We start from the raw sequence: 27,800 nt of genomic DNA on the forward strand, positions 1-27,800 counted from the left end.
AAAACTTACAATTAAAAAATATTGAACTTCTATACTATCCATCATAAATACTTTCTAATTTATTTGATCGATAAATTTTTTTTATAGAATCTGATCAATTATCTTAGACTCTATGTTATCAGCCTAGCCTGGTTAATTAATTTATTTTTCTTATAAATGTAGAGATACTTTTATTGATAAAATTTCAATTCTAAAATATTAAAAAATATAAAACCTTATGAAACTAAAGATATTTTGAAAACGTAAAAAGAGAAGGTGGTTTAAGCTGTTAGAATTTGGGGCGTGCGGTTACGGAAAAATGGTAAGAATTCAGGGGCTGGTTTGAGAAATTTGCCATTTTTTTTAATGTTTATATGAAGCTAGGAATATTTTTCTCAGGGAGGGTGACGTAAGCGATCTCCCTGTTGCCGTTGTGTTGTGCAGCGGCAATGGACGTGGGTGGCGCAGTGGCGGCCGCCAAAGGGCCAGTGCCTTCGCCCGCGGTCGAAGCGGTTGCTCCGCCGCACGTCGAGAGGCTCAATCCAGTGGTCGAACAGCAACTGCACCTTGAGTCGGTGAAGATCCGCGCGCTTGCTCTCTACAAAGCTGTCTCTCACATTCTCGAGGATTTAGATGCTTTCGCCCGTTCCAATTCCACCATCAAATGGTAAGTTTTCTTTCCGTGATAGCCGACCTGCATTCTTTTCTTTATTGAAAATCTCTTCCTAGGGTTTCGCTTTTCCATGTTTTCATTCGTTGCTCGGTTACCGATGTTTTCCCAGAGGCACCGAATGTTTGATTCCTATTCGTAATCTCGTGATAACAAAACCATACATCCTTTCACGTCAATTCCATAATTCAGATGTATGAATGAGAACTCTAGTAATCAATTCTGATTTCCAATCTAAGTAAATGCCAAATATCACTTTTTTTCAGCGTTCATTCACATATCTTTTCTTACCAGGTTCCTTGTCTTTTGTTATTCGAGAACTTTGATATGCAGTGTACGCTATTTTGGAACAGATAAAGAGTATCCTCATGTGTACAACAGTGTTTCTGTTTATTCACTATAGGAGGTTCAAAAGCGGTTTTTACCTCGAAGAATGCTGGGTGTGCATAGATAAATATTGTCTGCTCTAGAAATTAATGTTGGAGCCAACTGTATTAACATCCCTTAGCTATATCTATTGGAGATATTCAGATATATGCATAATATTGCGGGCTGTTTGCTTGAGTCATGAAAAAACGAATCCTATAAATCTCCAATCTCGTAGTGATTTTTAAAGGATTGGTGATGTGATAAAGGGCCGTACACATTGCAGGCGAGATGCACTTGGACAATTCTCAATGGTGAGCATGCAACTCTTCAACATAGTGGAGGACATTAAGAATGTGTCTAAGGCATTCGTGATCTTCCCAAGAAATATAAATGCTGAAAATGCAACAGGTAAGATCAGATATACATCACCTTTTATGTTCTGTAAAATGAACTGAAGTTTTCAACCTAATTTGTGAAGGTTTTATTTTTTAATAAATGATTATTTCGTAAAGAAACTTATCTTGTTAATTACTTTTATGTTGTATAATGTCTATTACGTTGGTAACCCTACTTCTGGTTTTTTTTATTGCATGACAGGAAATTGTCATTATTGTAAATGAATCGATAATCTCACAGAGAGAAGTCAAATTGAAAATAATATTAATTTTAAGATGATTAAATTACAAGACTCTGGACTCCTTTTATAGACTCAACTTAACAATAAATATAGAAATAAATATTTTGAATAAAGAAAATAGGCTAATTTATCAGGGATTATAATTATTCCCTATTTATTACCAAAATATAAAATATTAATTACCAAATAATAAAAATCAATTTTGATTTATTACAGATGCATTAATTTTGAATATTTTTCATTTATTGCAGATGCACCAAACTTGAATATTTCCTATTTTTGAAGAATTTCTATTCTTTGCTTTTATTGTAGGTGTGCAAATCTTTAATACTTTCTAATTTTGAAGGCTTTCAATTTCTTTCTTTTTATTGCAGATGAACCAATTTGAAATTTATCTTCAATTTATTTTCTTCAAAATTATTTTCTTTGTTTCTTTGTTTGTATTATTCTTTTCCTTGTTTGCACTATTTTCTCCCATTGAGTAAAACTTGACTCTTGACGAGTTGTCGATTGCTCTTTTTAGATCTTCGTTTCCAAGTATGAGGAACAATTGTTTGAATAACTCTGTTAAGTAATGTCTTTTTATTATTTTTCTTCTTTGGACATCCTTTCTAATGAGAAAGAAATTGATGCACTTTGTTTATCTTTTTGCACTTTGACTTTGAAATATTCCTTTTGGTACTCCTTTCCAACGAGTAAGAAAAAAATTTGAGTTTGTTGTACGGTGAGAATAATATTTATGCCTTCATTAAAATGTGGCATGAAGGCATTAATGATGATGATGATTCCTCAAAATCTGTAACAAAATCAACATACGAAGATGAATGCTCGAACTTTTCCAAGAAAATTAACATATCCTCATATTTAAAAATTGAACTTGTGTTTAAATAGATTGCAAAGTTAAATGAACCAACATTGCAATCAATTTTTCTCACAGTGTGACCCAAATAAAGAAGATATGTATGGTATGAATACATCCAATGTAGATTTGATGGAGAAATTTGAACTAAAATGTAATATGAAAATTTACCGTATTATTAAATATTTTATACTAATCATTACTAAGTACAATTTCTATCATTGTATCAATAAATATATTTCTAATATTCAAAGTGGAGTTCTGGGTTTCGTAGATAGAAGAAAATAACACATTTAATTCAATTGGTGGACAAGCATCAAAGATAAAAGTAAATATGGAAGGGATCGTACTAAGTGATTTGTAATTTTTTAAACTGTCATCTTGCCTTACTAAATCATGATGCTTATTGTGTTTAGTTTCTTTTTGGCTTCTCCATATAACATGATTGCATTATATTATGTGACTTAAAAGTCATGGTGAGTATTTGGTCAATTGGACTCCAAAGAAGTCAAGTCAATAAGAGGTTCTTCTAATATCGCATCATTGAAGGGCCTGTTCAAAATATCATTGGAGGATTCTTCTAAAATGTTTTTAGAGGATTTCTCTAAGGTTAGGTTGTGAAGAGGTTTGTTTGAATACGCTTCTTTTATTTTAATGGCAAATTCATGGATTGTAAGAGAACTAAGGTCTTTGGGTGATATCTTCAAGTTCAATTCTCTTAAGGAAGGTTATTTTGTTTTTACATATTTGTTAGACAATCGTTTCTTGAAGTTTAGTGGGACATATCTTTTCATTAATTGTCTTTTCATTTTGTGCTAATATGTGATGGGTTTATGTCCGTCTTGTTCTCTAATGTTTTGGACACATCACAAATAAGTTTTGGCATGTCTAATGGGTGTCAATTTGGCAAATCATACACGTTCAGTGGAGGGAAAATTATGTTGGACAAAATAATTTTCAATGGTGTGTAACCAATCAAGAAATACATTGGAGTCCGTAGTCCCATCAAATGTAGGGGACATCTGTTCTAACACATAATTCACAAAAATACTGAGACTCTTTTTTAGACATAGGCGTCATTCCTAAATTGGGCAGTAGTGTCAGAAGAATAACCCTTATATTTATCAAGCTCATCATTCACATGAGTATAATTGGTTGATATCTCATGTTTCTAAGTTTAAATCTCGCATATATTGGTGGTAGGTATTATGTTTTCTCTCATCAAGTTAATTCAAATATTAACCCATAATGATGATAACATAATATGATGAATTAACTGAGATGTAGGAGAATATGACATGCTAACATGCAAGTAAAGTAACTAAATTGATCATGATATTGTTTTGATAAATGATGGCTAAACAAAATAGGAAGTATTTTATTTGATGGATGATGACCAAACAAAATAAGAAATATTTTATTTGATGTTGAAGTTGTTCGAGTTTTGATCTAGACCAATGAATGCAGTTACTCAATCTCTGCACTTTGTTGAATCTAAAAGAGACAACCATTTTCTTACAAACTAAAATGGGAGAACACAATTAATTCTTTTTAGAAATTCTGTCAGCTCTTGGTTTTGTCAGTGTGTTGTTTGCAAGCCGATGCACAATGGTCATTGCCATTGTGATGAGCTAGTGATGGTGATTGCCTTGGAGGGAGCATGTGACTGAAAATAACAAGATGAAGTCGACAAATCTTTATAGTGCTGCCATAAGTTCTCGTGCCAATGCAAGGGGAATAACACGAATTTACTATGCTATTTTTTTTTTTACAACAATCCTCCCCTTTCTCTCTCTTTTTTTTTCTCACTTTCTTTCTCTCTTCAATCTTCAATGGTGAAGCCAACGATGCACAATGATGAAAAAATGATGATGCACGAAGATGATGATAGGGCACAAGAACAGATGAAAATAAAGAAATAATGATGAAGGTGGAAAACTCTAAAAGGTAAATATGAAAGTAGATATGCAAGGATGAACAAATAAGGTCTCAAATTGTGAATAAGTCATGGATAAGGGTGAAGCTAAAGTTTGAGGATGATGGATAATGGAGATAACTAGTATTGAAACCAAACCACCGGGGTTCGGCTCTGATACCAATTGACATAACACCAAAATCGAACCGTCGAACCACCGAGGAACTAGGAACAAATGGATGAAGAGAAGAATGATTTATTACCAAAATAAAAAATATTAATTATCAAATCACAAAAATCAAATTCTTGATATATTACAAATGCACTAATCTTTAATATTTTCCAATTTATTTCTATTTGTTGCAGATGTGTCAATCTTGAATATTTCCTCTTGAAGATTTTCAATTTTGTTCTTTTATTGCAGATGTGCAAATCTTTAATACTTTCTAATCTTGAAGACTTTCAATTTCTTTCCTTTTTATTGCAGATGAACCAATCTGAAATTTATCTTCAATTTATTTTCTTCAAATTATTTTCTTTCATGCGATATTTGTTTTGTGATGGATATGTGAAACTATTTGAAAAGGTAAAATAAAAAATGTTATGTAGGAGAAATTAGATATTGCTCCAATAAATGTTAAAACATGAGAATAAATTACAATGATATGAATGTGTTTTGAAGATGACCAATCAATTCTATAGTTAGACAAGTTTAGTGGACTACAATTAAATGTGTGAGAGGTAGAGGGAAACCAAAGAGAAAGATATTGTTTATTTAAAGTTCAATGTAGGAATAGAATGCATTTAGCTGATCCAAAATTGGATATTAACATTGACAATTTTCACACACAGAACACCTTATATAAGTTAAATAACAATGCACATGGTGGTGGTGGTATGTGCAGGTATATATTTCTTCATGTAAAACAAACAGCAAAGCATATGATGGTTATGGTGGTACGAGCAGGTACAGGAAACTTCGTATATCATAAGAGGGAGAAATTGGTATATTCTGTTACATTTCAGCAGACTAGATAAGTTTCAAGGCACATAGTTCAGTATGGATATTGAATGCAATCAAGGAGGTTTTTTTTCTCTTTCTTTTTGGAAAGTAGGCACATAGTACATAGACACTTGTATTGGCTCCCCTTTCTGCAAAAAGTACTTGACAATTGGCGGTGACGATATGAGTGGTACAGGATACTCCATGTAAGATAAACAAATGATGGTAGTGATGGTATGAATAGGTATATGATGTTGCATATATCCAAAGAGGGAGGTCATGAGTTTATTGCTAAGGTGTATTTTGTTTCGTTTTGTTAGATGAAGTGGTCAAACCCAAAGATTAATACTGTTATGGAATGCAGTCATGGAGTCTCTCTAGTAAGATGGCCCATAAACATGGATTAGCTCCGTTTTCTACGAGACAAGCATAACATTGCCTCTTTGTTCAAATGCTTCTCCATGTTTCTTAGCCTTAGAATCTTCCTTATTTCTCTATCTTGCATCTTCTTTCAAAATTTTGGTACAGTATCTTTGAGTTGCTGTTGACATGTGACAAATCATCTCAGTGTTACCTGTAATGCTGTCATCAAAGTTGTTTCCAGAGATGGAAGCTGAGGATATTGCAAAAAGAGAGCAATTATTATATGGAATATCTGGTCACCCTGTACACATACAAATTGAGAAACTGAAGGTGATATAAAGGTTGAAAACAGAACAATTTTTGTTTTATTGATATCCCAATTATATGTCTGCATTGCTTTTGTACAAATATTCTGCTTGCATATAACAGGCTAGAATTGACATGATTGGAGCAGCTTGTGAAGCTGCAGAGACGGTTATATCTGATTGTCGTAAAACTTATGGATTGGGATCACATCCAGGATCAACACTTGTTCCAACTTTGGATAAGGTTCAAGCTGCAAAAATTCAGGAGCAAGAAAATTTACTAAGAGCAGCTGTGAATTTGGGTGAAGGTATTTAAATTTCATTTTTTTTTTACTAAGTAAGCTTCTAACTTAATGCAAAAGACCAAATCTACAATATATTATAACCATTTCATCATTCCTACTTTATATGCACCTTATTCAAAGAATCTATGTAGGGTTAAGAATTCCATTTGATCAGAGGCAACTCCCAACTTCTCTTCCTAGCCATTTGGCAGATGTGCTTTCATTTGGTGATGGTGCACAGAATTTGGCTGATAATTCTGGTATTTAACACTTATCAGTTGTTATTTGCAAGACTTTTTTGATTCTTGATCATGCATGTAAGATGAGAGTTTATTGCTGAGATTATGTTGAGGGATGGCTTTAAGCTTGTATTCTGTTTGTTGAGATTATGTTGTTTAAGCATACTATTTTACTGCTTCTATGCAGGTTCTTGTGAGAAAAATACTCCTGCATTTTCATCTACTCGAGAAGTACTGCAGGTCAATATTCTAATAGGTTTGGTAAATTTTAAGTTCCCAAATAGAGATATAACCCTTTTTTTTTTTTAATTTATTGATTAAAGGTATTTGGTATTCATAGGGCATGGTGTTGATATTTTTATTGTATTTGCTAAATGTATATAGTCAACCCCGTCTAGTGGGATTATGCTTGGTTGTTGTATTTGCTAAATGTGTGTGTGTGTAGAAAAGAGAGAGAGGGATTTATTTATAAGTTATATATCTTTATCAATGGATGGTTCTGCTTTTTCAAAATAGTGTCTTTGTCATATATTTCTGTATAGAAATATTTGGACTCCATAATTTTAACACTTATCTTGTTGCACATAAGGAGATTAACTAATTGTGAAATGAAGATGAACAGTAAAGAACTTCAAATTACAATGAATAAACAGCTAGAAGTGGTTCTATGACAAAATTTAGTTAAAAAGATCTTGCAGCTCTCTAATTTTAAACAAATCTGTGATCAATTTCTGGAGTTACTTGTAAGATTTGAAGATTCCTTTTTGTGCATTTATGCATTACTTAAATCTGTCTTTCTCATAATTTCTTTTGTTGTCTACAAGGCTCATGCCTTTCTCTCGTGTGATATGGATACTTATTTTAAATGTAGCATAGTTGTACTTAATAATTAGGAGGGGGATGGAGAATAGACAAACAATTAGAGGAAGTAGTATAACAAGTTCAACTTACTGTTTCTTAATTTATACTAAATTAAGTAATTGCCACAAGTTATAACCACCAAGTATACTCGGTGGTAATATCTTTGACATAGAAACAAACAAGATTTGTGGTTTTATGAGTTTCTCTTTTCCTTCCATAGTTTTGAGCTCAAATTAAAATCTAATGGTCTCAATAATTTCTTTCTTTATTTTAGTTACTCATCATATTAATATACAACCTATTGCTTGGAGAAGTTTACTATATGTTAGAATTTAGAAAGATAAAAGGACAACAAGTTTCTTTTTCAATATGAAAATTCCATAAATATCTAACAATTAGCCCTCCAGAACTGTTTATTTTACCTTAACTACTCCATTTTGAGATACATTAGTGTTCAAAAGTACTAATAAACCTTAAAATAGAACTTTGACATATTGGTAGAAATAACTTATGGATCAATGATGATTATGGACGTAGTTTAGAAAGCTAAACATTGGCACTAGTAATCAGTATGAAACTCGTTTAGCATAGATTGCTCATCTCTGTATTTGAATTTGATGTACTGATGAACCAAAGCAGGTCTTAGCCGCTATGTACATATATTCTAAAGAACTTATGTTGATCTCTTCATGGTGTTTTCTTTTAATCTCTTAATATGTTTCTGGATCTAGAATCATTTTCTAACAAATTCTTTCTTCTATGCCATTTCTGTTTTTAGATGCTACAGACACCTGGAGGACAGTTGATTGGAAGATCTGTTCCATCGCCATCCAATGCTACTGCTTTTGATAATCCATCAACACCTCCAATGGCATATGCTAATTCACCTAGATCTGATCCAAACATTATGAATACCCCGTCACCACAGCAACAGGCACAACGGCAACAGCAACAGAGACAAAAGATTATGCAATTAACACATCAACAACAGCTTCTGCTGCAACAGCAATTGCGGCAATCTTCTATTACAGGAGTTCTAGGCCAGGTAATTTAAAAGCTTTTGTTCTCTCCTTTTATATTTAACAATAGGGGGATCATTTCTGTGGTCAATACATATAATGGATGTCCATTTAGCTTTGGTCGATTTATGGTATTTGACATGGGTACGGAGGGGTACGAAGAGTCAAAGTAATAGAGGTCATTCAAAATCCCATTAATTCAATACCTGCTAATATGATCCAGTGAATATGTGATGTCACGAATCCTTATCCTATATCCTCTAGTGCATTCCTGTATTGATCTTATGGGCCTTGATTCTACCACTCTATAACTCATTAATTTGATCTCACCAATATGATCCAGTGAAAATGAGATATCACTAATCCTTATCCTATTACCTATAGCACATTTCTGTCTTGATCTTAGGGACTTTGATTGTACTGTTCTATAACTCTTTCCTCTTGGTTTTCCTTGTACTAGAAGTCTAGAACATCTCTTTCTAATGTTGATTGCCATTAGTTGGTTGAGTGGGTAACATATGATTGTTGCATAGTTAAACAACCAAAGCCTTCCAAAGATAACTTACACAATATTCAGAGTTTGATACACATGATATTTATGTATGGGTTTGTTAATGTGAGGTCAGTGCTAAAGAATTATAAAGCAAGTTTCTCACCTTAAACAAATAAAAAGAAAAACGACTCTACTGTGATAGATAAGTGCCAAAATATTATCACATCTCAACTGCATCATTGGCTGGCACTAAAATGTCTATAGAAATCTACTTTGGCAATTAGATCTTATGCTTTTGCTAGGCCTATTTTAAATTCCTAGATCTAATGTTGCATTCAAGAATATTCTCCATTAACTTGAAGCATCACTAGAACCAAATCACCATGATTGAATTGGTCTTATACATGGTTTGAAATCTCGTGTGGTAGCGAGCGAACTTGTCAAAAGATACTATTATGATAAATTACCGAAACTCGATGTTACTCAGCATCGAGACAATATCTCCTATGTTGTTGTGCCAATAATGTCAACGAGTATCATTTTATGTCAATAATGTAATACCCTTTGACATACTAAAATCAACATGATGTTATTTTTTTATACCTTGTTCTCATATACGATAATGATAAAATTGTTGCATTGTAGTTAAAAAGTGAACATTGAAATTGAAATTGGTTATATAGTTTATATATTTATTCTTCATTTCTTTCCTTCTTCTACCAACAATTCGCCATCGGCATTGTATGTCGGAACATCGGCACAACACCAAAACAATGTTGTTCTATCAAAGATCGAATCACTGCATGGCTCACGATTCGAGATTTCGAACCTTTATCTCATGACACTAGAAGAATATCGATCAAGAAAGTTTGCACTTGGTCATTACACTATTTTTACATGCTATGTTATTTGTGCACCATAAAAAATGCATGGGTAATTATAGCCAAAATTATGCCATGGAATTGGAAAACAAGGAATTTTTGAAAATCTTTTCCTTTTTTTTTAATATTCAAAATTTTGAGGCCAAACCAATTGAAATTTTATATTAGAAAAACATATCAGAATTTTTTTTATACTCATCAAAGCATGCAAAAACATGCACGCAAACCCATTTTATGCTTTTACAAAATTGTATCCAGGTTTTGTACTTTTAACAAGTCATATATGTTCACATGAATTCATTTCATCTCACCAGTTTCAAGTTTCACTTTGAGCTATTACACTTTTCTTTCTATCTTTTTACTTGGGTTGCTTGGTTGATATTCATTTTTCTTGAATTCTGCAATTTTGTTGGATATTGACTATAATACCTTTATTCAGCGCTCAATATCCCAGCTGCACGATATAACAGGCCAAACTCAGCAAAAGCTTCAACAGGTGCATCCCATAAAACTTGTTCTCTTGTAAATATTAATCTTGTTGATGCATATTAGAAGCCATCATAATGCAAAAGTGTTTCATCTGTAGATTGCTGGACAGCATCAGATGTCATATTCTCATCCTATGTTGCAGCAGCAATTTCAGAATGGACAATTGCAAACATCACACATGTCTTATAATATTTTACAAAATCAAATTAACCAAGGAGGTCAACATAGGAACAACATAAACCAGTTAGGATCTAGCAGCAATGCTTTGTTCAGTGCTGCTCAAGCTTCACCAAACTCTCAAATGGTGAATTATCTTAGCAAGCATATGCTGTATTTTTTATTCCTTTTATTTGGGTGGTTGATCTAAACACATAATTAATATAAAGATTTAATGCAAGAAAAAGTACATTTGTTAACATACTAATAGATACCAGAACAACAATACCACAAAATACTAAAGATAAAAAAGTGAAGCAATAGAATAAAACTTGAGAATTCAACTATAAAAGTTCAACCAAAGAAAGCTCCAAAATCCTAGCAACATTTACGTCTTAGAGCATCTAATAACTCATCCTAGCACTTGCTTGGGGATGATCTGGAGGCAAAAACAAATAAGGGTTCACTAGAAAAAGCTGGGTAGGAATGCGATAGTACGCAGCAAGAAGATAATTAATTTTATAATAGGATATCACAAATAACTCTATGCATGAAGTGTGTTAAGGCCACTTCTTCACATTTTATTATCTTAGATTATGTTACTTGTGAATGACACTATGTAGACTATTACACTGCTTACTCAAGCATGTGCATGATTGCCTCACTATTAGTTCGAAAATGCACACTCATCAGGACTAATTGAGTGTGCTTCTGGCATAATGCTCATATATCTGCCAACAAGCTAACACGAGGCCAATAGTAATCATTACAATATTATCGCATGGTCGTATATTATCTTCACATAATAGTAGCATAACTCTTGCGTCTCTACGAACCAGGTAACATAAGGTTCATAGAAATCATTACAATAAGTATCATGATTACATAATGCTGATATTTCTCCACACAGATTTATTATATTCATCTATAATTTAACTCCAATATCACTTATGGTAATATTTCTCATAGAGATTACCTAAGCTAGGTAAGCATGACATGTATAAATGGATCATCTAATAACTATCAAGAGCATAATTTAAGGTCTATGGAACGTTCATATAACCAAACATTATCACGCGCACACAATCTAACACAATGTGTATGCGCAAAGAATATTTTTAGAAGCAAACATATTTTGATTCAACACAAGCATTTATGATTTAAAAAGGTGAAATAGGGTTCCTCCTCATTGAGTAGGGTATTAATGGTGATTATTCTGGCCACACTCATGTTCATCCCTTAAACTCCTCTCTTGATGTGTCTTGTCTATAAAATGGTTGGGAACTCATTCTAAATTGGGTAGATTGGTTAAACTCTCATTCCTTAGGATAGGGATACACCATTAGGCATGTTTGAGATCATCACAACTGGGAAACACTCTTCAATAGCTTCTGTTCATAACCATACAGCTAATGTCTGGCTCAACAACACAAGAAAAAAGTTTCCCAAAATCCCACCAAAACTCCCAAACATCTTCTATATCCATTTTCCTTGCGTCCGTAGAGGATGTATCACTCATCTTGCCACCAAAACTTTCTCGAAGCACCCTTGGACTTTATAATTGAAAAGGGTTAACTCAACACAAACAAATGTTGCCATTGTTTGAGGGATAAGACTTTCAGTACACAGCCAAATTAGAAGTTTCATGAATGGATGGAAGGGAGTAAAGAAGAGAACAAGAAAATTCTCGCCCTTTTATTTTGTCATTCCCAATGCATATAAGGTTAAACTGGTCTTTTCAATTTGTATCTACTCTTTCTCCCCTCTTCCATCCACTTTTGGAAGGAACCAAAAGTGGGTAAAGAGAGCCAAACTAATTCTTTCTTTTTCCTCACTTTTTATATTACACCTAAGTAGACAAGGGAAATAATTGTTTTCCCTCTATTTGGGTTTCCTTCTCAAGTAGGCATAACATCAAGGATGCAAGTTTCTAATTGATAAGAATAAGATGATAACAATGAGAGTTGATCTGATTAATAGGAGATGAAAGAGGATCTTGAGATCCTATATCACTGCTTGCAAGTGTCACAGTAGTTCCAAAGCCCTATTTCTCATGCACAAAACTGTATCTTAAATTGGCACTGCTGTGGAAAAGCCCTCTTCCTTGTTGCTGTGGAAACCTTTGGGCACTGCTTCTGCATGGAGTTGAAACACAAGGATGAAGAGGGAGGTAGATTGGGGCGATTTGGGTTTTCACTGGGGATATGGGAGAACAAGTGTGGGAGTGGGTTTAGTTCCCACTTAATGGATATCTGGCCTACAGGTTTAATGAAACTATTGCATGATCTGAATGGCCAGGTTTAGGTCATAAATGTAGTCTTTCTGTGAAGGGTAGATTCTGTACATTAACTCTTTTTGAAACCCTCATCAGGGAGAAAAATTTTGTACAGGAATTGCCCAACCTTTAAAATGCCTCGATATTCCTGCCAACTTTTTGCTTTATTAGATGCTTGAATATAGGATGACTGCTAATACAAAATTTCAACAATTCTAAGCTATGTTACACGCAGTGAGCTATGTTTTTGGTGAAGGTTATCTTTTAATTTCAATTGAGCTCTTGCTGATGAGAATTCAACAATTGCTGGAGTAAGAATACAGGAGAAACACAAACATTGGGGTTCTGACATCAGATCCAATTGGTTCAAAAACCTCAGCCTGAAAATTTGGGATCTTCCAGGCTGGATCAGGTTCCATTTATATTTACATGCAAAAAATCTAATCAGGCCTTATACTTGCACCAACATGCCCCTTCACTTAGATATAAAGTTGAAATTCTTTTATTGTTGCAGGAGTTACTTGAAAGTTTTGAATAGAATAGATGCTCTGATATCAGTTCCTAAGATTTTGTCATCTTTATCTCAGATTTCAAGCATGTCAGCTTCGATGCAATCTCAATCACGTTTGCCACGGATGCAGGTATACACTGCATAGCTATCCTCAAAAAATTTCTTTAACATTTTGAATTTTTGCTATCTTTTTAAGTTATCTATATATTAGCGGTATTGATGATATATTATAACAATATGTTACAAAATGCTTTTTACAGGATTGAATGTGGTCAGCACATAAGACTAATTAGTTAAAATATGTATTCTATATGTGAAATTTGTCATGCTTGTGGTACTCGGTTGTAGGCCTGACTAATATGATTACATGTGGCATCTACCAAATTAAGGTGCTCGGCCTTTTTGCTATTTATTAACCTTCCTTCGTAGGCCTGACTAATATGATTACATGTGACATCTACCAAATTAAGGTGCTTAGCCTTTGCTATTTTCTGTCCTTAACTGGATTAGTATTGCCTAGCTTTGAGTCAATACTTGTTTCATTTGTATTTGGGTTGGCTCCAAAGAGTGATCTAGCTAGACAATTGTTTGAGTACAGCCAATAAGGTAGAGTAAGAAATAACTTCTGCAAATATAAAATAAATATTATATTAGCAGGAGACCCTGCTAATATAAAAGAGCATAATTGTTGGAGGAAAAGGAGAACAATTGAGGAGTCACTGTTGTTGCAACACATGACTAAGGGATTAAGGGATACAAAATAGGGTGATTGACAAAGTTCAGCTGATTGAGGTGATGTTGGTGACAATATGGGTAATAGAGGATGAAGGTTGGAAACAACAATCTAATAGGTATGCTGCTTACAATGGAAGGGCAACGATCGATGAAGCCATGCTATCATAGGGAGAAGCTACGTTGCAGATTCTGGCATAGGGTGTAGGACATTGGTAAGGCCATGGCGGGGATCCATGGTAAACATCCAGAGTTACATGTGACAATCCCAAGCAAGAGACGGATAAAACTTTAGCAAGAGGGATCAGAACTTAGCATAAGTTTCATATAATTTATTATGTAAAATAAATTATATATTAAAAATAATTATTAATGTATATAATAACTTTTTGTTTTGAGAAAAAAAATCCAGTGGTGTCAATTTCCCCCATTGGATTATCTAGACTCTTCAGTTTATCCCAGAATAATGAATATTCCACTAAAAAAACAATTTTAATAGTTTGAGTGTAACATGGATCAAATGTGATTTGACAAAAATATTGTAGGAAGATTTGATTTGATAATAGCTATAATTGATTATGACATATTATGTGATTTTAATTCCTTAAATAGGAGTATGTAATTTGTATATAAAAGGGGCAATATTATTGAAATAGAAAAGAGAAGATTTTCTGCAATACCACATGGTATCAAAGCTACCGTCCTTTTGCTACCTAGCTGCCTCTAGGGTTTCAATATTTATCAGCCATTGGGGATTCTAATCTTCGAGGTCAGCCCTAGTGTGAAGGCAAACTTGTCTCATTGCTCTAACTCCTACTAGTGAAAGGCTAGGATTATTGACGTTCACAAGCCCAATTCTGTCATACCATTCAGGGCGACAACTTTGGGCTAGAACGTCTCTTCAACCTCTGTTGATTTACAACAACCAATCTTGTTGGACTCTGATCAGATGCCGACAAACTCTTCCACTGTTAACTCTGCTCCAAATCACCCCATGATGCTGCACTTTCTAACTCTACCATAAACTATCTCTGGCTCAATTACCATTCACAAACTAAATGGCCATAATTATCTTCAGTGGTCACAATTCATTAGCGGACGAAGAAAAGATGATTATCTTTTGGGTATTCCAGAACCAGAAATAGGTAGTCCGAAGTATCAAGTCTGATGACCGAAAACAACCTTGTTATGTCATGACTAATCAACTCTATAAATGTAGAAATCGGTGAAAATTTTCTATTATTCACGACTGCCTAAGATATATGGGAGGCAGTTCATGATACTTTCTTCGGTCAAGAGAACATTGTTGAATTGTTTCATTTTGAAATCACTCTCCAAGACTTCAATCAAGGTAATCATTCAGTAACTACTTATTTCACAATTCTCACTTGCTATTGGCAATAGGCGGATCTCTTTGAAACCACCCTTAACTGTAAGTGTTATGAAGACTAAATGTATTTCAAGAGATTTGTGGAGATCAAGAGAGTGTTTAAGTTTATGATGGATTGATGCAGTAAGGGGCCGACACAAAACCATTGGCAAGTTTCTGGGAGGCGTTTCAGAAGTTCGAAGGGAAGAAAGCCGCATGCGGGTAATGTTGGGACAGCTAAACCCTAAAATTTAGCCTCTCAAAATAACTGAAGTCTCTAGCTGCCCGGAATCTACTCACAACACAAATGGCAATCGGCCGAAGAAGGGACGCCCATGGTGTGACTACTATCGAAAGCAAGGACACACTAGACACGTGTTGGAAGCTTCATGGGAAACCGACGGATTGGAAACCCTCCCGAGACCACGAAGCAAAAGGAAATGTTGTACTCACACCCACAACACAGTGTGTAGGGATGACAATGGGTCGCGTTTGGGTCGAATTCTATATCCTCCGTCCCCAAACCCATCGGGTATAAGATATCCGATGGATATACTCATACCCATTAAAGGATCGGATATCTTCTATAGTGTAATTTTTCTTCTTTTTATCCAACTATTATTATTCAATAAAAATATATTAAAATTGGCATCCTATTAAAAATATATATATATAATTAAAAAAATAGATTAAATATCTATATAGTCTTCTTCTAATATCAACAAAAATAGTAAGTTGATTTTTGGAAAAAGAAAATTTTCTTTAATATATGTATATATATTATTTAATCGGGTATTCGGGTCGGGTATCGGGTATTGATAGTTCCTCCATACCCTCTTTCATTCGGATCGGATATCGAATCCTGTATCGAGTTCGAATGAAATTGCTATCCCTAGCAGTGTGATAACTCGGTTCCTTTTTGAACAACTTGATATTTTCTAACAAGCTCAGAAGGGAAACATATTGCCTCCATCAGCAATGCACACATCTACCCACTTCTAGATTGTGGATTCTAGCGCTTCAGAGTGATAGATTACTTTTCTCTACTTTTTCAATATGTGACAAACCCTAATCAGCGCGTATAGCAAATGGGACATGTGCTAAAGTAGTTGGGACAAGAATCATTCATCTCTCAAGCACACTAATTCTACAGTCTATGCTATTTGTTCTTGACCTTGATTGTAATCTTGTGTATGTTAGTAGATTAAATAAAGATCTCGACCAAGGTTTAAAATCTTGACCCGTGCCGAGATTTCGATATCATATCGTGCCGTGCCGATATAGTTTCAATATTTTTTATTTATATACAGTAATTATTAGATAAATATATTTATTGTGTATAATTTAAAAATAAGTTATATATTGATTTTATATAAGTTCTCTATTATTAAACAACTTAATATTGTTAGAAAAAATAATTAAATATATTTTTTTTAAAAAATTGATCTATTAATAACTCAAATTAAAATTGATACACCATAATATTATAATATGTTACATTACTAATACTAAAAGGAGTGACGTGAATCAAATTGAAGGGTTCTTGTAATATTTTGCTTAGATAATCTTTATAGTTCTTCAATGTCCAGATTAAATAATTATAATTATATAATTAATATAAAATACTATTTTATATATAATAATCATAAAAATTAAATATTTATTTATTTAATTAATAATTTAAATAATATATATTTAAAATAGTAAAAAATATAAAATAATTAAAATATATAAGAATATAAATTTGATTTATTAGAATATTTATAAATTTTTAGATAAAATTTAAAACACAAAATAATTTCAGAATATTATTTAATAAAATTTATTAATTTTTTTAAAATTTTAAATATAGTTTTTATATTTTATTAGGATAATTTAATTAGGGTTTATGAAAGCCTCTTTAAAATATCACTATTAAGTGGGAATTGCTTGATTTAATTAGGGTTAATTTTGTACAGTAACCCCGGACATGTGCGCCCGTGACGCACCTGCGCCAGTGACCGTGACGCGCTCACAACCTGCGAATGCCTCCGACTGCGCCAGAGGCGTCCGGCGACACCTCCGTCGGCACCAGAGGTGTTCAGCGACGCTTCCGGCGCCGGGACACAGGTGCCCGCGACCGCGACCCCGCGAATGCCTTCGACTGTGCCGGAGGTGTCTGGCGGCACCTCCGGTGGCACCGGAGGCGTCCAGCGACGCTTCCGGCAACGTCGGAAGTGTCTCGCGACACTTTCAGTGCTGCCAGAAACGTCGCGACACTTCCGACGACGCTACCCATGTTATCTCGTGTGCGCGCGATTCTTCCTGGCGCACGTGATGACGCGACGAAACCTTCGCTGGCCTGGTGTCAGTTTCGGTGTGCGGGCGAAACGATAAGTTTCACCTGTTCCGCCCTGCATGGAACGAAATTTTGAACGCTGATCTCGACCATGGGACTAAATTCCTTTCTAACTCGTGTTTTGGGACGTGAGCACTAGAAAGATGTTGACAGTGTTGAGTTTCGTGAAGGCCTTTACTTCTTTAATGCCTATCTATCTTCAAGCTATTTAATTAGTCACAAATGTCGTGGCGATAGTAGTCAGTTCATTAAAGAAAGTGATTTTATGATATGACACATTCGACTTGGTCGCCCCAATTTTCATATTTAAGGTACGTGTTTCCCTCACTCTTTATTCATAAAAATCCGAGTTTGTTTTAGTGCGAAGTTTGTCAAATTGCAAAACATACTCGAAACACTTACTCTCGTAGACAATATAAGTCCACACATCTTTTTCTCTCATTCATGGTGACATCCAAGGACCATTTCGTACCTCGAGTCTCATAGGCTCAAGGTGGTTCCTAAAATTGGTTGATGATCACACTAGATTATGTTGGACATTCCTAATGAAAGAAAATCATAGGCCAAGCACATCTTCCAAAACTTCCATGTCATGATAAAAAACCAATTTAAAGGTGATATTCAAATTCTCAAAACTGATAAAGCCAACGATTTTTTTCAATTCTAATCTTGGCTCATATCTCAAATCTCATGGGATTGTCTAACAAAACTCCTGTGTTGACACATCGCAACAACATGGTGTGGCCGAATGGAAGAGTCACCACATTCTTGAGGTAGCCCGATCCCTACTGTTTTAAGCTAATACCCCAACCACATTTTGGGCAGAAAGCAATCCTCACTGCTACATATTTCATAAATCGCCTGCCCTCTCAAGTTCTCAGACACCGCATTCCAATGCAGACACTATACAAATTGTTTCCCCAGTCTCCCCTTATCTCTGACCTTCCTCTCAAACTCTTATTGCTTTTGTGCATATTCATTCTCAATACCAAGGCAAGTTTGATGCTTGGGCTCATAAATGTATCTTTCTGGGTTAGTTCTCTAACCAAAAGGGATACAAATGTTATTCACCGGTCACCAAAAAGTTCTACAACACTATGGATGTTAGATTCTTTGAGACTATCCCTTACTACTCTAATACTACAATTCAGAGGGAGAACAATTCCAGTTAATTGCATTATTAGGAGTGGACATCCCTTCTTGGGTCATCATCGTTTGAGTCTTACATTCAACCTTCCCCAAAATCTGGTGATCCACCATCTCCAAATCTTGATAGTTACCTTCCTTATCCTCCTACTCTACAGGTGTATGAAAGAATGAAACATCGAGTGTTGGTACTATCTTAGCATTGCCAAGAGAATTCCCTAAGCCAAGTTGAACCTGAATCACAACAAGAGACAACAGATTCTAGTTCACAGTTGGATTTTACATTAAATCTACCAATTGCACATAGGAAAGGTATAAGATTGTGCACTTAACACTCTCTTCTCAATTGCATCTCCTACGTGAAGTATCATTTCATGCATTTGTGACCTCTTTAGACATAATTAGTATTTCTAACTCTGCGGATGAAGCTATTAAAATTCCTAAATGGAAGGAGGTGACTCTCGAGGAATATAATGCACTAGAAAAGAATGGCACGTGGGTGATAACAAAGCTACAAAGAAAATTGAGGGATGTAGATGATTGTTCTCAGTTAAACAAAATGTAGATGGGAGTATAGATCGGTATAAAGCATGCCTAGTGGTGAAAGGATATACTCAATCATATGGAATTGATTATCAGCGCCAGCTTGATGTTAAAAATGTCTTTCTTAACGGAGACTTGATTGAAGAAGTATATATGGACATCCCAGCTTGAGACAAGCGATACATAAGGAAAAGCATGCAAACTGAAAAAGGCATTGTATGGGTTGAAACAGTCACCGAGAGCATGGTTTGACAGATTTCCAAAAGTTTTAAAGAATGATGGATTGACAGATTCCCAAAAGTTTTAAAGAATGATGGATACTCTCAGTCATAAGATGATCACACTTTGTTCACTAAGTACTTCCTAGATGGGAAAATCACAGTTTTGATTGTGTATGTTAATGACATTGCCCTTTCAAGAAATTATGGTGACAAAATTAGAAGACTCAAGTCTCTTATGTCCATAGAATTCGATATCAAAGACTTGGGCACTTAAAGTATTTCTTGGGAATAAAAGTGGCACGAAACAACAAGGGCATATCTGTTTCCCAACACAAATATATACTTGATCTGTTGCGTGAAATCGGAATGAATGGGTGCAAGCTGACTGAAACTCCCATGGATCTCAATACTAGGCGTATGCCTAGAATTGATGAATTAGTGGCTGACAAGGGACAATACTAACGGTTAGTGGGTAAGCTAATCTACCTAACTCATACACATTCGGACATAAGTTTCCAGTGTGTCGAGTGAGTCAATTTCTAAGTAATCCATTTATTGATCACATGGAGGCAGTGAATCGTATATTGAGATATTTGAAGCAAGATCCAGGGAAAAGTCTTATGTTTAAGAAATCAGGTAGCAGATCTATAGAAGTATATATTGATGTTGATTGAGTAGGGTCTCTAAATGATAGAAGGTCTACATCGGGATATTGCTTTTTTATATGGGAAACCTAGTAACATGGCGGAGTAAGAAGCAAACTGTGGTCACTAGCTAGTAGTGCAGAAACTGAGTTTAGAGCACTAGCCTCAGGTATTTGCGAGGGGGTATGGCTAAAGCGACTACTAAACGATTTCAACGTTGAAACATCAAGCCCTACTCAAATCTTATGCGAATTGCCAGGAATCCTGTCCGCCATGATCTTACCAAATATGTGGAAATTGATCGACATTTCATCAGCAAGAAAATTGAAGATAAGTCAATCACCCTCAACATTCTATCAAAGCATCAAGCAGACATCCTTACCAAAGCCTTGTTCAGACCTAATCTAAGTGAGATGAGCAGATCCTTGGGTTGGAAAGCGTCTACCGCCTAGATTAAGGAGGAGTGTGGAGAACTAATCTAGGCAGATTTATTCTAGATTTGAGTTAATATTATATAATTAGGAAGATTTGATTTGATAATAGATGAAATTGATTAGGAGATATTATGTGATTTTAATTTCCTAAATAGGAGTATGTAATTTGTATATAAAAGAGGCAAGTTTATTGAAATAGAAGAGAAGATTTTCTGCAAAACCACAAATATCAATACATTGCTGATGCATTGCTTTTATTGGTCCTATTTTTACATAGACAAACATGTAGCTTTGGTCAAACATTGGGCATATTCTACTTAGGTGCATAATTCATATTGATGATAATGCTTTTGTTGGTGGGATCATTTTTGTTGTTTATGTTATATCATTGTTCCACATTATCCTTGGTTATGCATTGCTAAATAAAAAGTTACAAATTATATCAATGCTATTATTGTGAATGGTGAAGTGTAGCCTCGGTTGAACATAGAAATGAAAAAATACGAAAGAGAGAAGATAGTAGACCTTCCATTAGACTCAACCATGGTTCAGAACCGATGGTTCGCAACAGCCGGCTCGACAGTTCCAGGAATGTGGACCCTTAACCTTAACCATCTTGCCTTAACCATCCAAGACGGTTATAGTTCTCACTTCTCAACATTGTTACCTTGGGAATTAACTAATCTCAACCATTTAAAATATAAAAAAATCTTTTGAACTGTCGAGACCGATGGTTCCAATGGTTGAAATAACCTTCAAATTTTTTTTTCTTTTCACGAGGCTCATCAATTAATTTTTTTCTTTTCACGAGGCTCATCAATTAATAGTATGCCTTTTTCTATCACCAATGTGATTAAGTCTGATCTATACATCAATTTTATGCTTACAATAGGTTTATTTAAGCTAGCATAGACATTGCTTCTGCTAGAATCCTTTCCGTGCTACGGTAATGGAAGATTCCTCGGACGGTGACTGTACATCTCCTTGGCTATACATCTTCCCTTACTCGACAACTTCCGACACCCAACATTCCCTGTCACCTCATGATTGTGGAGGTTATGAGAGGTGGTATATAAAAGGAGTTCTCTTTGTCGGTCAGGTACACGTTTACAGCCGTCTCACTTACGCGCACGCATCTACTGTGCATTTTCCACTTTCCGCTCGGCCACTATACTGACTTGAGGGTGGAGTGTCTACGCTAGGGACCTCTTCCCTAGTTCTCACCCTAATGTTTTGTTGGCCCTTTCGTGTGTGTGCGGAGGAGGGGGTACCGGGAGCCCTTTTTGCTCCAGCTCATAACCCTTTCTCCCGTTCAAATCTTCTCCTAGTCAACAGCAGCGACAACGGCCCAGCACGCCATCTCCGTAGCTTTCAGACAGGATCAATATGTTTCAACAATTTTGCCTGACATGGTACAAGATTTAAAATCCAACGTCTTCTTCCTATGCTTATTTCTTTGTTTCTTCAGTTCTAATCCATTAGTGACACCATGAATTGAAACATCGACTTGATATCAAAATAGTATCATTTCAATCAAAGACCGAAACTTCAGCACAATTCGAGATCTTGAACCTTGTTTGGTAGACCTTCTAAAGATAGTGGATTCCATGGTCACTATCCTTTTAGAAATTATTATAGTTTTCAATGTTTTTGTGCTAGTTCAGGCTTTGTAAGTAGTCTAACCATAAAACTATTTTGCATATGAGTAATGCCTTGTTTAAGTTACGTGGAATCTTCTCTTGTTTTCATTACTTTCTTTGTTGTCTTTGTAGTTTGGTCTAACTGGTGGGCACCTGCAAAGGAATCATCCATCCCAAGTGTTTAATGATCAGAGTAAGTTTTAGATGCTTTAATGAAAAATGTTATGCTCGTGGTGCCAAAATACTATTCTTATTCCTCCCTAAAGTGGATGAAGAATGTTAGCACATTATTCTATGATTGTTTTGCAATCTAACTGGGATCTACTAGGACTGATTTACTTTTTTCTTATTGAAAAATTGCACATCCAAGGTAATATCAAACTATCTATCATAGTATTGTTTGGAAATAATAGCTTGAACCAGCATAAAGTTTCTCCATTCTACTGTGTCATGGGAATCACATTATGTTTTCTGTGAGTTAGATAAGCTCATCACATTTTTGCTGCAAGTAATAGATTCAAGGATACTTGACATTTGTAATGTCAACTGTTTGAGTGAACTGGCTAATTATATTGAAGTGTTACTGATAAGTTCGGCTACAAATTGATATAAATAGGCTTGAAAAACTTTCTACTTTATTTGAGATTGTTTTTACATCCTAAAAGATGTAAAATGACATAATGTTGTATTTAATAAACATTATTATTAAGGAACAAATAGAGGTTGATTCATAATAGAAATACATAGTTTTATACATTGATGGGAATAACAATGAACAAACTATTATTTTATTCCATTTTGTTAACAATTAGAATGAAATGGAAATATGATATTTCACCTTCAAATGTATATAAACATAGGAAAATTATTGTTAACTCCACTTGCACGGTCGACTTTGGAGTTGCCATGGCATTAACATGGTGAAAATGAAGGAGAAAGGCGACAACCATGTAAAGAGAGGAAGATGCATTTGACATGACAAAACGATCATGCTTTATGAAGAGAGGAATGGATGATGGCTTTGGCATCTTAAGGCTTCTCATTCTCAATCAATTCTACCCTCATTATCATCTTCATGTCTCAATGCAACAAGATTTGTTCTTCTTGGTTACAATTAGGTGTCAACCTCATGTGGCAAGATTTATGTCATTGCTTACTCTAAAATTTCACTCTCTTTAATCTCTTTATATTTATTATATAATATAAAATTCATCCTTTCTTTCTTCAATAATGGCTATGTTTTAATTTTTGATCTATTGGATCTAATTTTAAGTCTGTAGGTTAGGTTTACTTTTAATTGGTGGAGATCAAATCTTTGCTTGGTTTTTCTTTCTTTTTTAAGAATTGTATGAACACCATTTGTATCAAATCATATTGAATTAAATTATAGTGATTCTTTTACATTTCATATGTATGACATATCATTTTAAATCTAAATTTAAAACAAATTTGAATTGTATGATTCTAATAACTATGAGTAAAACATACGAGATCTGAATAATTGAATGGTGCAATTCCAACTTTTCAATCAAATGAAACATTTTGATACAAGTGGAAGCTAAGAGTAAATACAATATCATACATGAAAAATACAGATCAAGAATGAGTTATCTGATGGATAATGATGGTAATAGATACAACAATGATAAGAGTAGTACATGAATCATGCATAATTGAACAAATAACCAAAGCAACTAATTAACTGGATATAGTTAGCAAGATCAAATTTACAGAGAATTAAGGTGTAAATTTAGTTTACCATATATCATGGGTAGTCAAAGTTTGAAAATATCAAGAAAGGGAATAATAGGTATGGAAGTGTCTTTTGGTGTCAGACATTCAGCTAATAGAATCCACCATGTTTAATATGGGAATTCACATTAATGGATCTATTTTTCGGTAGACTGAACTTTATGCTATAGTCCAAACCAAAATAGTTATTGGTTGCATTTATGTGTGGTACTAATATCTTTTGGTATCCTCGGACATTCAAATTGACAAAATCTATATAATATGGGAATTTGCATAAATAAGTCCATTTGTTGTAGACTCAACTTTATATTGGTGTCCACATCAAAATAGTATTTAGTTGTAATTATGTGTCATAGTACTAGTGTCTTTTGGTGCCCATAGACATTCAGCTGATAGAATCCACCATGTCTAATATGGAAATTCACATATTATGAATCCTCAACTTTATACTGATCCAAATCCAAATCAAAATAGTGCTTGGTTATAATTGTGTTGTACTGGTATCTTTTGGTATCCTTGGACATTCAGCTGGCAAAATCCACTATGCATAACATGGAAATCCACATTAATGGATCCATTTCCCGTAGGCTTAACTTTATACTAGTGTCCAAATCAAAATAGTGGTTGATTGTATTTGTGTTGTACTATATCTTATGGTGCTTTTAGACATTTGATTGATAGAATCCACTATGTCTAATATGGAAAGTCACATTAATGAATCTATTTCCAGTAGGCTCAACTTTATATTGTTGCCCCCCGGCTACGGTGCAGTGGCAACGATGTTCTAGCGATTCCCAAGTACCCACGGTTCGATTCCTAGCTATGACACACTACAAGAGTAGGATGATAAACCTAGGACGTTGGTTACTGGGCAATAAGACGCTTGCATTTCTAGATTTTACCTGATGGTTGGTAGGAAAGTTCTATAAGCCGAATCGGTCACCTCCAGGATTAGTTGGTTCGAAGAACTGGATACCTAGATTATCAAAAGAAAAATTTATATTGTTATCCAAATCAAAATAGTGTGTGATGTATTTATGTGTCATGCTAGTATCTTCTAGCATCTTTAGGCATTTAGCTAACACTATCCACCATGTCTAATATGGGAGTTCACATTAATGAATCTATTTCTTGTAGGCTCAAATTTATACTGATGTCTAAGTCAAAATAGTATTTGATTGTATTTACGTGTCGAACTAAAACTATGAATGACAATGGGAAAGTAACATACATAATAAAAGTTCTGTAACGAAATATTATTAGAAAAGACATTTAGTGGTTTAGAAATGTTTATAATGACATAAACAGATATTTCATGTGCAATCATGGAGAATAAAAACTATATCATGATTTAACAATTTTAACACAAAATGATAAAATCAATATCTTGGTATCATTTGCAATATAAGGTGAGAAATGATTATCTATACAATAACATTAAACTTCTTTTATTTAATCACTGTCAATTTAATTCTAGAAATACTTTTGTGTACAATTTTTGAATTGTGTGGGGGCGGGTCTGTTTTCACCTACTAAGCATGAACATGATGCCAATGGTAACAATGATGATGGGGTGGGTCTTGTTGTGGAGAGGGTGAGAATAATACTTGTGTCCACCAATGCAGATGAATTTTCTTAGGTTTCAAACTTTCACGGCCCTTTAATCTGGTCAGTATTGGTGAAATAACCTCCAGTGAGGCTATTGCATTGTGGAGCTGGTTTGGGATTGTCATCCTCAATTAATAGTTTAATTAATACATATAAATAGTCTATTTTCATTGCTAGTTAGGAAACATCTTTAAAATCCTTCAGGAAATAATTTGTAAAGACAAATCCTAAAGATGATTTACCTGTTTTCATTTAACAATGATACGTATTTATTATTTAAATGTCACAGTGCTAGTGTTGGCAATCGGTGCTTGAGGAAGTTGGATGAAAATCACTTACAAACATGAATGTATAGACAAATGCATGTTAGCAACACTTTGGGAAATTGGTAGGACTAAGATAGGAGATTAGTAATCTATTACTTATAAGAATTAACATACCTGCCGTATGTGGCTCTCATTATTTCATTTATCTAATTTATTTAGATGAACTTTATCATACCAACCATTTGTTTAATTTCTGTAGATAGTGTTTGTTTTATAATTGTATAGATAGTTGAGTTGATAAGCGGGAACATGGATGTATTTACTACCAAAGAGTTTAAATGCTCCTGATTAATTTCTTCTTACTAATATTTTCCAGTTTGAGTACAGAGTTTCATTTCTTGTTGCAGTGTTTGGGATGAGTCCTTCAAATCCTGTTAATATGTTGGCAATGCAACAACAGCAACAAGGTGGATTTCGAAACATGTCAACTAACGCCCATGACTTGCAGCCTGGGATGGTTAACCTTCCAAATACAATTCAGAATCCCAACTTTCCACAGCAGCAGCAAAATCAACAGTAGATGATGCATCAAATCAGGCTGAACATTGTTGTCTGCTAACAGTGTCCAATAATGTAGCCATTGCTATCTACCCAACGGATGCGACTAGCTATCACCAAGAAAGTCAGTTAACTAGGAGCAATTTTTCTTTTTTTTTTGTTCCATTTGTTCTTCACGATAATCATCAGCCATGCTACTTTTAATTGGTTGGAGGTTGTATTATCAATTCCTGTCTAACTGTGCACATTCTATCTGTAAGCCTGAGGCCTCATTGTTTTATTAAAGTTTTCGCACTACTAGAAAAAATGTTTGGTGCTATTTTACTGGATTGTATGAGGAAATAATCTATGCTGAAACTATATTTCCTTGTTTTTGATTATTTTATCTGAATTTGCTGATTACATTTCTTTCATTTATTTCACATACTTCAAGTTAACTCTTTTCGCCTCGATCAGTTCTTGCATAGGTTTGTCTATTGTCCTTTGGCATATGAATACTGTGCTCAATGTCATGGTAAAATGACTCTTTGTCATAGATCATTGTGATTAAAATGGCATTTGCACTCATAATTTTCTGGTTGAGAGTGGACAAGTAAAAATTTCCATTCAAATTAAGTTAGTTCGATATTCTACTTATCGGTTTTGTTGCAAAAAAGATGCCCTGCAAATTGTTGAAAATTCTCTAATTGTGTTGCAGGGTATATGAAATATTAGATTTTGTAAAATTTGTCTGTTTGTTTTGTTTTTAAAATAAATTTTGTCATTATTTCAAATTCTGCTCTGCTATTCTGCCTGTTGTATTATATTGAAAAAGAAATTCCATTGAGTTTTACATAGAATTAAGCACATATATTTTTCATATAAGTTTTAATGTTAGAATTGAAGGGCCTTAGCTTAAATAATTTTTATTTTTAAAATATGTTTCTGATAAATAATTGTTTATTTATTTTAGAAAATTCTACCAAACTAATTCACTGTACTATCAAGAAGACTATACTCGCATTACAATTCTTCAATGACATCCAACCACTAACCCTTGACTGAATTTTAAAATGCCATCAATCAAAAACTTGACAACTCATGGAAACTCACTCTCTCATAGCATCCACACCAGCTTTCCTATCCAAAAAGTATAATTTAAGGATAAAAAAATTACTTTATTAAATTTAGATATTCACTTTTCAATATTTCATATATCAACTTCCTTATTTCTTCTATCTCCTTTATAATATTTAGGAAAT

At 34.2% G+C, this 27,800-nt stretch overlaps 1 protein-coding gene across 6 annotated transcripts; it reads left to right on the plus strand.

Moving 5' to 3' along the window:
• Positions 1-380: 380 nt before the first annotated feature.
• LOC122027192 (mediator of RNA polymerase II transcription subunit 8-like) lies at positions 381-26,939 on the plus strand. 6 transcript variants are annotated; one of them, XR_006124306.1, is made up of 13 exons: positions 381-646; positions 1,302-1,426; positions 6,001-6,125; positions 6,225-6,408; positions 6,537-6,644; positions 6,811-6,863; positions 8,263-8,529; positions 10,317-10,373; positions 10,464-10,670; positions 13,033-13,209; positions 13,385-13,438; positions 22,508-22,568; positions 26,409-26,427. XR_006124306.1 is itself a non-coding variant. In XM_042586102.1 (12 exons), exons 1-12 carry the CDS (start codon positions 429-431, stop codon positions 26,579-26,581), a joined length of 1,632 nt encoding a protein of 543 aa, XP_042442036.1. In that variant the 5' UTR covers positions 381-428; the 3' UTR covers positions 26,582-26,939. The 6 variants fall into 6 exon arrangements, 3 of the variants coding, with proteins under 3 accessions (XP_042442036.1, XP_042442037.1, XP_042442038.1); XR_006124305.1 differs by having other exon boundaries at positions 13,054-13,209; XR_006124304.1 differs by having other exon boundaries at positions 10,464-13,209; positions 26,409-26,434.
• The last annotated feature ends 861 nt before the right edge of the window (positions 26,940-27,800 follow it).

Source organism: Zingiber officinale, chromosome 10A (assembly GCF_018446385.1).
Source record: "Zingiber officinale cultivar Zhangliang chromosome 10A, Zo_v1.1, whole genome shotgun sequence".
Classification (NCBI taxonomy): domain Eukaryota; kingdom Viridiplantae; phylum Streptophyta; class Magnoliopsida; order Zingiberales; family Zingiberaceae; genus Zingiber; species Zingiber officinale.